The 13,278-nt window shown below is 39.4% G+C and overlaps 1 protein-coding gene across 1 annotated transcript; it reads left to right on the top strand.

Annotated features, from left to right (window-relative positions):
• Positions 1 to 8,251: 8,251 nt before the first annotated feature.
• On the top strand, positions 8,252 to 9,772 carry LOC18009892 (UPF0725 protein At2g20620). The gene is made up of 4 exons (XM_024161020.1): positions 8,252 to 8,515; positions 8,942 to 9,155; positions 9,252 to 9,460; positions 9,557 to 9,772. The coding sequence occupies exons 1-4, from the start codon at positions 8,252 to 8,254 to the stop codon at positions 9,770 to 9,772; spliced, it is 903 nt and encodes a 300-aa protein (XP_024016788.1).
• Positions 9,773 to 13,278: the final 3,506 nt, after the last annotated feature.

Genomic DNA, 13,278 nt, shown 5'->3' with positions numbered 1-13,278 from the left:
ATTCATACGTCCGTGACTCCAGTTCGAAAAGTTTAAGCTAAGATCTTATCAATTTTACTCTCTAGCAATGTTTTGAATCGTCCGTACCCCTGAGAAAACTTCCCTGAAGCCCAACGCTTTCTTCCTTTTAGATTCACACCGTTTTTATTTCAAGCTTTAGTTCAATATTCTCATTCCTTTTTAGTTAATTTTCATTTAAGCAATTAGAATATCTGTTTTTCTCGTTTTTATTCATTTTTATTAAGTTTAGTTATTAGGCCATTTAATTCCCGTAGTTTCTTTTTAGATTTCGTTTTTACATTTTAAACACACCACCAAAACCTCCACAAAACCGTTTGTTTCTAGACTTCCTTACTTTATATTTCTTTCAAAGGCTTTTGCAGGAAAAGATCATCCTTCCCTGTGGATTCGATCCGTAAGTACTACAATCGATCAGATGTGCACTTGACAAACCCTCGACACACCGACACACCGACACCACATCAAGTTTTTGGCGTCGTTGCTGGGGAAGGCATGCGTTTTCTTTTCCGCAAAACCCCAAAAAAGGTTGTTAAATCGACTCTAGAACCCCCTTTTATGCATATTTCCATTTTTCGGTTATTTTGTTTCCATTTCAGAAGATATGGATCATATAAATCGAAATATATACTATGAGGAAGATTTCTATAACACTCCTCAAGCCACCTGACGCAGAGAAGAACACCAAACCCGAAATCTTAGCTACATGGATCGATACAGCCAGCCAAACCACCCTTACCACCGGCGCAGATAGACTGTTCGACGCCGGGAAGATCCCTATGGTCCTCCTCCGACCTACTTCGAGCCACACGCCTATAATCCTCCACTGCAGAACCCTAGTCAGCAACTGCAAGAGGACAACTTGAGGATCACCAGACGTTTGGGACGCCTCGAAGGAATGATAAACTAGTTCCTTGATCAGCAGATTCTCACCGAAAATAAACTGCTCAGGAAAATTGTTTCAATCTCTGAAGAATTCTACAGAAAATTTGATGATATGGCCAATCATGTTCGAGTTCTGGAAGAGCAAACCCACAAGGACGCACAAACACTAACTGGGATGATCCACCAAGTCGCAACAGAGCAGACAAGACAAGGGTATGACATCATACAGAACTCAAGTGATATTGTCGAATCAAAACAGGAGATTAAAGAAGTCAGAGAATCCGCCTCTTGGTATAGAAAGAAGACAGACGAAGAGTTGCAAGAGATCGAGCACAGGCTGAACAAACTTGAGCTCAAAGCACGGGAGATTGATGCAAGAATGGAACAGATGCCCAACATTGAGCAAATTGAGAGATTTTCTAAGAAATCTCCCAAAGATCCTGATGAAGATGCACAACAACGCCCTGGTATGAGTTCATATGATGCTGGTTTACCCAATAAAGAAGCTGGAGAGGTTCGTATCAAGTATAAAAAGGAAGAGACGGACTATGAGCAAATCACATCCGGAGCCGCGGGTCCAAGTGTTCCGACCGCGGCCAAAGCCCTGTTTCCCGCGATCGCGACTCCTCTAACCGCGGGAATTGGTCGTTCAGATGCTCCTCCGGGTTTTGAGAGCAAAATAATACATTTCCTGTCCCAACTTCAGCCTCCAGCACAAAAAAAGCAACTCAGGAAGAAGAAAACCAAGTTATAGATGAAGAAACAGATTGGCAGGAATCATTACCTTGTATGATGGCAAAGGAATGTGTTGAAGATTCAGCTGACTCTTCAATCCAAGAAGACCAGACATGCAACGAGATAAAGATGCCATACATCGATTCAATCATTGAATATGACGTTGCAGCTTTCTTTTGTGAATCTTATTCTGCGTTCGAGACACCAGCCAACACCTACAGAGAAAGGCAAGTTCGAATTCTCCATAAGGTCAAGACTACATGTCAGTTTCTTATCTCTTGTTCTATTAGAGGAGAAATTTTTAAAAACGTGCTATGTGATTCTGGAGCTTGTCTTAACATGATGTCCAAGGCAATTGCTTTGAGACTTGGTATCAAACACTTGCGCATGACTAGAGCAAAGATTAATCTAGCTGATGATTCCAATGCAACACCTCAAGGAATAGCTCATGAAATTTTTTGAGAATAGGAGATTGCATAGTGCCTGTCGACTTCTACATTGTCGAGACGAGAGATGCAACATATCCAGTAATTCTCGGATGGTCTTTTCTAGCAACTTCCGGAGCTATAATAGACTGGCCAAACCGGAGGATTTCATTTGCTAATATCGACAAAGATGTCTTCACAGAAGCTGTCCCATACAACAGCAAAGCAGGAAAACGTTCTGCAACAGAAGAGTTTGAAGAAGAACTTTGGAGTGACAAAGAACCTGCTAGGCAAAGCAAGGAGATGTCGAAAAAGACTTGTCTCAGGACAAGGTCTTCTTCATCGGACTAAGCCACGTCCAACACCAAAAGTCGAGCTAAACGACTTAAAACAGAAGCGCTTAATGGGAGGCAACCCATTTAGGTATTATTTTCTTTAGGATTTTTCTTTCTTTTTCTTTTGATCTTTTTCTTTTTCTCAGTTTCAGGTGTTTCTTAATAAAACAAAAAACCAAAAAAATAAAAAAAACCCGAAAAAACCAAAAAGAAGGATGGTCCTTGACTGCTCGGCCCAGCAGGGACCAAGGAGAAGCAGGAAGAGGCAGCAAAATAAGCCCCCGCGGTCGCATGTGTTCTGACCGGGGGAAACACATGATCGACCGCGGTCGCGTGATTTTGACCGCGGCCAAGCACCTATTTGCCGCGGTCGCGTGACTCCTGACCGCGGCAATTTGTCGTTGAGATCAAACCCAACCCCAAACCACCCAATTCACCTCATTCCACCTCACCAATCCCCACTCCACCTCATTCATCACTTCCCACCACCTTCATCACCACCCATCACCTTCCCAAACCTCTTCAAATGAATCCGGTTCATCTCCACCAGCATCCCGGATCCAGGTAAGTTCTCTTTGGCCTTACCAATTCGATTATCTATGCATTTTTCTCATCCGATCTCGACTAGTTTCACACTGAGGACAGTGTGATTTAAGTCTGGGGGAGGATTTCATCCCTTTCTAACCACTTTTCTTTCATGAGTCTTGCATTATCTACACATTTTGCATTTTTCTTAAAGTTTTTTAAAATCAGTTTTCAAAACAAAATACGTTTTAAAGGGAATGGTGAACATGAATCAATGATAGTTGACTGTGTGCTTTAGACTGTTCCTAGTGACATGTTCATTCACGATTTAGGACTAGACTAGGCGGTAGCTAAGCACATTTGAAACGAAGTACCCCAGAGGAATTGGAATGATTTCGATTTGGATGAAGGGATACACTAGCTCTGTTTTATTTGGACTTTATTTGGACTTAATTTCTCATTGAAGCATTAAGCCAGGAAAACGAATCATACATTCAGGACTCCTTTATCCTTTTACCACTCTCAGTTGATCCTGAATGGCTAGTTCATCTTTAGCTAGTTCCCCATCTTAACCAATCCTCTTTCAAACCACATGCACTCTTGTTGTTTATTGTCTTATATGCAGGTAAGTGCAACAACGTTCGAGAGAAAGAGGAACGACGCAGTTTTCAGTCACCAAGGACAGAGACCTGCGATTTGCCGGAAAAGTTCCCGGAATGATTCAACACAAGAGGAAGCTCAGTTTGCCTTAGAAAAATCTTAAATTTTGGTACAATCTCATCTTCTAGACTCTCTCTCTCTTTAAAAGACATTTCCTTTTCAAAAAAAAAAAAAAAAAAAATCTGATAATAAGAAAAGAAAGGAAAGAAAAGCCTTAGAGAGTCTAGAGAGGTCGAATTTTAAGTCCCAAGGCAACTGGAGTTCGATTTTATGGAGTTTTGGAGATTGTTTTCTGATTCTCGGAAAGAATCTAAGTCTGGGGGAACAGCTGTTTACAACAAAGGAGGAATGATTATGCAACAACATTTGGCAAGAAGAAGTGACTGAAAATTGCGGTCCTCAACATATCCTTATCTCTCTTGCGGTTTTGCATATTATCTTGCATCCTCCATATCTTCAGGTAACCCGAAACACTTTAACTCCACCACTTAAACAACCCTTTAATGCCAAACGCCGTCTACCCTGGATGATGTCTTTAATGAGAACTCACTATTGAAATTAATGAATGTAGAGAGCTAGTTGACTAGAATCAAGATTTAGATTGTTTAAGTTTTGCATGACGGAAAAAGTGGACTAGTATCTTTTGTGCATTGGTGAGAATTTTCTAGACTAAGTTGTGGATTGATGCACTATCTTTGGTCCTAGTTTTGGAGTTCATGTCTATGAGATTTGTGCATTCCCTATTTTTGTTTTCACTTAACCAGTTTAGGCTTTTGCTTTGTTTGAGGACAAACAAAGGTTTAAGTCTGGGGGAGTTGGTGACACCGTATTTTGACCACTTTTATGGATCGTTTTGAAATACTTTTTCTATGCTTTTAATTGCTTTTAAGTACTTTTATTACGTTTTTCTAGTATTTGTAGTTCCAAGACTCTTTTCAGGTAACTTAGGGAAAAGCTTAACAAAATGGACAGAAAACCAGATTTCAGCTCAGAGTCAAACCGTCAGAAGTTCACCCCTGATTGAAGGCCTTCTCACCGTCTGATCCAGCTCAAATTTGGGGATCTTAAAGATGGAAGTATCAGCTTTCCAGCACACTTTACAGCTTGGCAATCCAACGGCCAACAAGCAATTTCCCGCGGTCAGAAGCACCGCGACCGCGGCCAGCCATCCATTTCCCGCGGTCACAGCCATCCCGACCGCGGCCAGCCAACTCCGAGCCCGAAGACCCATTTCTGAAGCCCACAATGATTCACTCATTTGGAGAAACCCTAAGTGACGTCCAGAGATGTCTTGAGTACTATAAATACATGTTTTAAGAACCCTAATCGATCATCATCTATCATATATCTTTCTTATTGTTTTAGAATACTTTTAAGCTTTAGTTTTTTGGGAGAGAGATATTTGTTCTCTTGAACCCTTGTTCTTTCTTTTTCAATTTCGGTTTCTATTCTACTTCTTAATATTATGTCTTTGATTTCGTTCATTATGTCTGAGTAGTTTTATTGTTGGGATTAAGGGATTTTCGATGGGAATTTATATGTTCGATGAGGATTCCATGAGCTTTTGAGCCGAATCATAGAACTTTTTCTTCTGAATTCGTTTTTACTGCATGAGGGTAGCGTCATGAACTACAATCTGATCCAGATGCTTGGTGACGCGAAAGTGTTCATCCGGTATCAGATCTAGTTTAGGAGAGCAAAACAAACATAGGAGTGGAAACCTACCTATGGGCGATTTGTGAATTAGGACGAGTCTTAAACATAATGCATCTCTTCTCTTCCAGGGCCAAAGTGGAAACCTATTGGTCAGGGTTGAGAGAGATAGTTGTCTATGATCACGACAGTGGCGTATTCATACGTCCGTGACTCCAGTTTGAAAAGTTTAAGCTAAGATCTTACAAAATTTCCTCTCTAGCAATGTTTTGAATCGTTCGTACCCCTGAGAAAACTTCCCTGAAGCCCAACGCCTTTTTCTCCATTGATTTCCTGCGATTTTCTTTCAAGCTTTAGTTCAATATTGTCTTTCCTTTTTAGTTCATTTTCATTTAAGCATTAGAATATCCGTTTTTATCATTTTTAGTCATTTTCGTTAAGTTTAGTTATTACGTCATTTAATTTTCGTATTCTCTTTTAATATTTCGTTTTTAGATTTTAAAGACACTACCAAACCCCCATCAAACCGTTTAGTTCTAGACTTCCTTACTTTAACTTATTTTCAAAGGCTTTTTGCAGCAAAAGATCCTCCTTCCCTGTGGATTCGATCCCTAAGTACTACAATTAATCAGCTATGCACTTGCGGCTATCGATTTCAATTAGGGTAAAACTTGACACCCTCGACACACACATCAAGTCAACCATCAGAGTAGCGTCATGAACTACAATCTGATCCAGATGCTTGGTGACACGAAAGTGTTCATCCGGTGTCAGATCTAGTTTGGGAGAGCAAAACAAACATAGGAGTGGAAACCTACCTATGGGCGATTTGTGAATGCTGACGAGTCTTAAACATAATGCATCTCTTCTTTTCCAGGGCCAGAATGGAAACCTACTAGTCAGGGTTGAGAGAGATAGTTGTCTATGATCACGACAGTGGCGTATTCATACGTCCGTGACTCCAGTTCGAAAAGTTTAAGCTAAGATCTTATCAATTTTACTCTCTAGCAATGTTTTGAATCGTTCGTACCCCTGAGAAAACTTCCCTGAAGCCCAACGCTTTCTTCCTTTTAGATTCAAACTGTTTTTATTTCAAGCTTTAGTTCAATATTCTCATTCCTTTTTAGTTAATTTTCATTTAAGCAATTAGAATATCCGTTTTTCTCGTTTTTATTCATTTTCGTTAAGTTTAGTTATTAGGCCATTTAATTCTCGTAGTTTCTTTTTAGATTTCGTTTTTACATTTTAAACACACCACCAAAACCCCCACAAAACCGTTTGGTTCTAGACTTCCTTACTTTATATTTTTTTCAAATGCTTTTGCAGGAAAAGATCCTCCTTCCCTGTGGATTCGATCCCTAAGTACTACAATCGATCAACTGTGCACTTGTGGCTATTGATTTCATTTAGGGTAAAACTTGACAAACCCTCGACACACCGACACCACATCACTTACTGTCTCATAAAAATCTTGAGGTTTTAGAGACGATTACAGGGGATTCAATATTGTTCTTTTTTATAAATCCTGTCGACCCCGATAAAAACGCACCAAAGTATTATAGTGTGGACTTTTCTCTGATTCAACGGTTCAACAGACACTATGAGTTTCAAGCGAACCCGAGTCAACGGGCCATGAGATCCATGAGATCCAAATGGGCCACCACACTACATGTCTCGAGTTTGAAATGTTTTCCAACTAATGCTAGGGAGTAGCCAAATCGCCTGTTACTAGACTACCATGTAAACTGTTTGGGCCTTTGGCTCAAACCCAGACTTCCTACATAATTATGTTTTTGTTTCCAGGAAGGATCGAACCTGGGTGAAGTGGTGTAACACCCCACATAACCCTTTCTACCACTGGACCACAACGATGCGGGCGGATTCAGAATTGTTCTTGATGGATTTTTCTGCTTCTGTAATTGTTGATGTGTATGTTGGAGGCGATCAGGCGAATCACTTGGTAAGTCGCTGCTAGATGCACACCAAGTGATGCCGAAAAAACTGGACAAACTGTCTCCATCACCTGCAGTTGTTTATCAGATTCTGGTTTGGTTTGCAATAATATGGTCACGGCCAAAAAAGGTAGATCTTATTCTGATGGAAGACCATTTTGTCGAGTGGCACTGTTGAAGACATAAGGCTAAGAAACAGCAGCAAATTTCAAGTCTTATGACGGTGCGTTTCCTGCGTGTTCATTTTGAAACGACCACATGTTGATTTATGCAGTCTTCTATATTCAAACAGAATGGGGCCGTGATGATGTTGTATTTGTTGCTCCATCGATTTCACAAAACCTGCTAAATTGTGTTACACCCGAAGATGTGATGTTTGGATTACTCTCTACAGGTTGTGCTAAACAAAATTCCGCAATCTCACAGGTTACAGCATTGCAACATCGCAGCCACAAACTTTTTCAAGGTTACAATGTTCTTGCTTTGTTCCAATACGTGATCTATCTCGGCAACACTTTTATCAACACAATTACATGTTCAGTGGATATATCTCATCACCTAAGTAAGAGGCATTTCATCCTTGTCCTATCTCGGTTAATCTTGGTTTCCTTAATTTCTGGTTTATGTCTTAAACTTGTAATTCCGATTATTGTGTTAACCGAGGAAACTTGTTACGTTTATATGTAAGCCCCTTTGGCCATGGCTGAACATTCAATCAAATATCAAAACCATCTTCTTCCTATAAACTCTGTCATCATCTTCAATCCACCATTGAATCTCTATCCTCCAAGAAGACCCTTCTTCCTCCGTGGTCTTCTTCTAGGCTTGTGAGTTCTGGATCGTATCTATCAGTTACTCATGTTTTACTGTCTCAGGAATCAAATCCTTATATTTATCAGTCAGGATTTTATTAGGGTATGGTGAGATTTCCTTACGTCATGTCAAAGCAAGAAGAAGAAACCCCTGTGAATTTTATGGTAATTGGATTTTTGTTGTGGATGAACCACGCACTATTGGCCTTTATCGATGATATGATATCGTGTTTTACAACTGTCATGAGCCGATGGATTCTCCCCAAAGGCAGCCAATGGAAGAATCAGAAGCAGATGCACATTCACAACCAACAACTTACGGCTACCATTCACCGCAACCGCTCTATGAAGTATATGCACCACCAACAACTTACGGCTCACCGCAGCTGCTGGAGGAATCTGAAGCTACTCTCCTTTCCCCTTACAGCTCACCGCACCCGCTGGAGGAATCTGATTCAGATTCCAGCCCTTTTCCACGCTTCTATGAGTATGAATTAGACTTGTATGACTTCGATGTACCATGACCACGACCCTGTTATGCTACACCTCCGTGGATCTATTCATATTCACCGGAGTTCTCTGAACCAAAACCGCAGATGCCACCTGTTTCATCAATAAATTATGGCGTTTATACAACTTATGGTGTTTATGAAGCGGAATTCCTCAAAAATCCAGAGGAATCTCTCATAGTACTAATACCTGGCCACCCTTACTGCGAAGAGGAATATCATAAGTTGGTAATTTTTATATTTGACTCTGTCCAAGTCAGATTTTGTGGGATTTTTGATTTTGAGTCTCTCTCCCTCTCTTAATCAGATCCTGTGTGGTCGAATTGAACTTCATTCCTACAATTTGCACGAGGTAAATTCCTTCCTAAGTTTTTTTTTTAATTTATAGCTTCCAAGTTTGTTCTTGCTTTGCTTAATTTTTGGTCTTTGTAGGGGACAAACTTCCATCTTTTGGGTGTACACGGCATCCTTTCTATCGGAACATTCTCTACAGAGACATTATTAGAGGCACATGATCCATTACGCGATTCCACTACCAAGTTCACAATGTCTGCTACTCTTGCTAGTCGTGTCTCTGACGTTGACAGAGATTTCTTGAAATTAAATGTAACGTGCTGGGTGTCAATACCAGGTCAAATGCAAATGGGTAATGCACCTTTTGTTACTTAAATGTAACTCTCTCTGTCTCTGTCTCGATATAACACTGCAATATTATTTTCCTTGTTTAAACCCAACCCTGTAGAGGAGAAACCACATAGCTCCGAACTACTTGCTGTGGATGAACACTTCAAAGGTGACATGCCCAATTGGCTGCCTGAGGATTTCCTAACGGGCAGTGATAAGCAATACCACGAGATGGAAGAATCAGAGGTGCAAGAAGAAAAGGAATGGCTTCTTCTCTACGCTCAACTCGCATTCTTTGCCGTGATGGGAAGTTCTTATTTTTTAAAAGTGAGAAGAAAAAAAAACAAGAGACTTGGACTTGAAAGAGAGGGGAATTCATGTAGGTTAATGATGATCTCTTTGTTGGTGTTGTATTGCTTGTAGGACAAACCAACGCCACTTGAGCTGGTAAAGATAATTGTGCAAACCAGACAAGATGTGGAGTCGAAGAAGAAGGCGAAGGCGAGGAATGCAATCTTCTACATTAGCTTCAAAAACAGTGGCGGTCAAGACCACAATGCTATCATAAGGATGACAATAGCTGAAACGCCACATCCTATGTCACTTGAAGTCATATGTCGCTTGAAGTCGAGTGTCTGATGTGAAAGCCAACCATTGTATCTTATTATCTCGTCCTATTATTATGTATTATTAATTAATTATCATATCGAACTAGATCTTTTGGTCGAATTTGCTTAATGCTTGGCTTGATTTCTAATCATGCAATGGATAAATTACTTTTAACTAGATGAATACTTGCGTATATATGTGGGTTTTTTAATCATATAAACTAGTGATCTTCTTAACCATGCAAAAATCTATTGATTATCCACTATACATATATAATAAAAAATTAAAAAAAAAATATGTGTTTTGTTTTTAAATATTAAGCTGTTCTAAAAATCTATACTTTAATCCCTGCGTACAGATCTATTTTTGACTATACTATGTTGTAATTCACCTCTCTCAACTTCTATGAAAACTTTCTAGCTCTCTCTTAATCACAATCATATAGTTTCTTTGTTTCGCATCGTTAGAAACATCGTTAGAAAGTCACTTTGAAACTTTTTTGCTATTTTGGATTTGTATTTATCTCAAAACCATAATTAGACAATAATAATTGTCAATGAAATCACCATAATACAATTCTAATCCAATTTCTCTAACAAAACATACACACATACATACTCAAATAAACTCTTTAAGCGACAACATTTAACTACTCACTCCTTCCTCTGTTCCACTTAATTAGCTTTGGTGCCAAAATTCCAAAATATTTGGTTTTTTTAACACTGTATTAGCATGTTATGAGAATTTAGATGGAAAATGACTAATACAAAAACAAGCCAATACAAAATCAGATGACTATTTGGAGAAAAGTCATGATAAGCATATAGACTCTCATTGGCGCGGTCTCCTTACAAAAGGCAATTGTATAGTGGCTGCTTAGCCTTCGCATGGATCAAATTTTGATGTCCACTGAAACAAGGAAATTTAAAGGTCATCTCTGATTCTCTATTGAGTTTGTAATTGACATTGTATTTTATAGTCACTTCGACCTGCTTTCCTTACTTAGCTTCCACAAACAGATCTACCTTTCTCAACTCTTCTTCTTTGCAATGGCGATGGTCCATTCCTTCTCTGATAAGTCTTGGCCTCTGATTCTGATTTCCTGACACTTGTTCTCTTTCCTCTTATTTATGTGATGTCTCTGCTTTCTCTCTTTTTCTTTGTCATAAATCTCTTCCACTCTCTCTTTCTCTCTCTCCTTTCTTTCTTTTCTTCCTCCTCAAGGCTTCTCCTCTATTCTCTCTTCTTCTTCCTTTCACGACTCCTTCTCATTGATCTTTTTATTTTCTCTCTCTCTCTCTCGGCCTCTTACGTCTGCTCTCCTTCTTTTCTCTTCATTTTTTTGGTTCAGTAATCTAACTTAGATAACTAACTTGTATATAAGGAGAGATACATTAGTTGTAAATATTTTCTTTACTTATAATGATTGATGAACAAGAAACTTTGAGTTGTAAACTACTAGAAGTGATGTTACTTTATAATAAAACCAAGACAATATAATTTTTAAGACTCATTACTCGCAATACGACAATAGGAAAGTTTGTTTGATTTGGAGGCCTTAAAAATCAATAGTTAGATTGTTCGTTACAAACATTTGACTCAATTTGCAGTAAAAATATCAATAATCTGAAGGAAAAAAAATTAAGCTAAGCTTCAGCTAGTAAATAAAGTTTAGGCTGATGTAAAGCTCTCCAAGGAATTTCATCTAACAAAATAATAGATGTCACTTGAAATCATACCTTGTTCATCTTGTTACACTGATAGTCGAGCTCAATGGAAATAATCTGAAATATCTCTGCTCAGACCCGATCCTTTTTTATTTTTTGTCAACTTTCACTTCAGACGGTTCAAATTCAAGTTATAATATGGCTATTACATCCCATGAATTCGTCGAACGAACGACCAGATATCTTGCATGTCGAAAATCAGGACAATCCAAGGACAGATGAAGACTAAGAGTATCTGATGAAATACTATGAGATGTGAGGAGAGAACAAATTCAAATGTTTAGAAATTTGGTTGTAACGAACAAATCATTAATAACAAAGAAAAGCTTTGAAATTTTCGTTGTAAATTAAATTCATGTTGAGCTATTTTATTTTGAGTAAAGAAAACGAAGAAGCTGGCGACGTATCTGATTCTTCAAAAAAAAAAAAAAATCTATAACTGATGTGTTATAAAGAGAGAGCTGATATGTCTAGTTTTTTTAAGACTCACTGAATCTTTTTATATAGAAAGAATTAAAAATATAGGACAAATAAACATAATTATTGTCCCCTTACTATTTATGTAGTAAATTTTGTCCCCTTAATACTTCTACTAATAATTTAACCTCTTCTACCCTTCTAATTCAAATTTACCCATATTAATTAAAATTTATTTATACGAAGTTTACCGTTAAGAGACTAAGATCTACTTTGGAGTTTCGGCTACCCTAATCCTTTTCCATTTTTAGTAAGCTTCTCCAAACTTCAAACTTTTCTGGTGATCTCCTCGCCGGGTTCCGCCCCCGACCGCCGTCGGAGGGCCCTGCAAACCACCGGTAAGGCCTCTACCTCTCCGAGCACCCGTCAGTGCTCTCTGTTTTCTCTGGTTTTTTCGTCCCCATCTTCCTACATCGGCAAAGCTTGAACCCAAATAAGGTTCACTAATGGGAGATGGATTGAAAAGGATCGTGTTCTTGTGAGCTATTCTCAAAGTGTTACTTTTAGCAATCTCACCTGGTCTGTAGAGGTGAAGAACCGTTTTTTTCTCGCTCATCCTTGGAACCTAAAGAAGCTGCACTGGTCTGTGACTGAATCCGGCTTTATGGCATCCAGACTACCACACCAAGATAAAGGCAAGGCGATAGCCTCAAGCTCTTACAGATCCAAATCCTACGGCAAAGAGGTCCCAAGAGGCACTGATAAACCCGTCCAACGAGTATCAAGGATTAGAGTTCAAACGCCTAAAAATGCAGATCTGATTCAGCGTCACTCCCTCACTCTGATCGGAAGAGTCACAAACGCGGAAAAGCAAAGATTGTGGTCTCTTATTCCTTTCCTGTCAGACCTATGGAAAAATGTTCTAAAAACCTCAACGCGAGCCTTTGGGTCGGATCTGGGACAAGGACTATTTCAGTTCCAGTTCGAAAACGAAGAAGACCTCCAAATTGTCCTGGACAATCGACCATACCACTTTGCCCAATGGATGGTTATCATCCAAAGATGGGAGCCCACTCTATCACCATCGTTCCCATCGAAGATTCCTTTCTGGATCAAGGTACAAGGGCTACCCGTTCACCTGTGGACGCAGGAGATAATTCAAGGAATAGGAGAAGATATTGGTCTCCTGGAAAAGCTGGATATTACGGCAACTGTAGCCAGAATGAGGGTCCAGATCGACGGAACGCAACCACTCATAATGAAATCCCATGTAGAATTCCCCGATGGAGAAGAGATAGTGGCTTCGCCTGTTTATGAAAAAATTGGAAAATTCTGTTCAAATTGCCTATACCTGACGCACGAAGCAGAGACATGCCCTTTACTTGCCAGGCC

This window comes from Eutrema salsugineum, unplaced genomic scaffold (genome assembly GCF_000478725.1).
Source record: "Eutrema salsugineum unplaced genomic scaffold, Eutsalg1_0 scaffold_8, whole genome shotgun sequence".
NCBI lineage: Eukaryota > Viridiplantae > Streptophyta > Magnoliopsida > Brassicales > Brassicaceae > Eutrema > Eutrema salsugineum.
The sequence above is the reverse complement of the archived record's forward strand: the minus strand, read 5'-3'. Positions and strand labels throughout refer to the sequence as shown.

Bases quoted from the DNA above. Each gene is read 5' to 3' on its own strand.
- LOC18009892 (XM_024161020.1), top strand. From the start codon at position 8,252: ATGGATTCTCCCCAAAGGCAGCCAATGGAAGAATCAGAAGCAGATGCA. The intron at 8,516-8,941 runs GTACCATGACCA...TGGTCTTTGTAG, and splicing joins TAGACTTGTATGACTTCGAT to GGGACAAACTTCCATCTTTT. The intron at 9,461-9,556 runs GTGAGAAGAAAA...TATTGCTTGTAG, and splicing joins GAAGTTCTTATTTTTTAAAA to GACAAACCAACGCCACTTGA.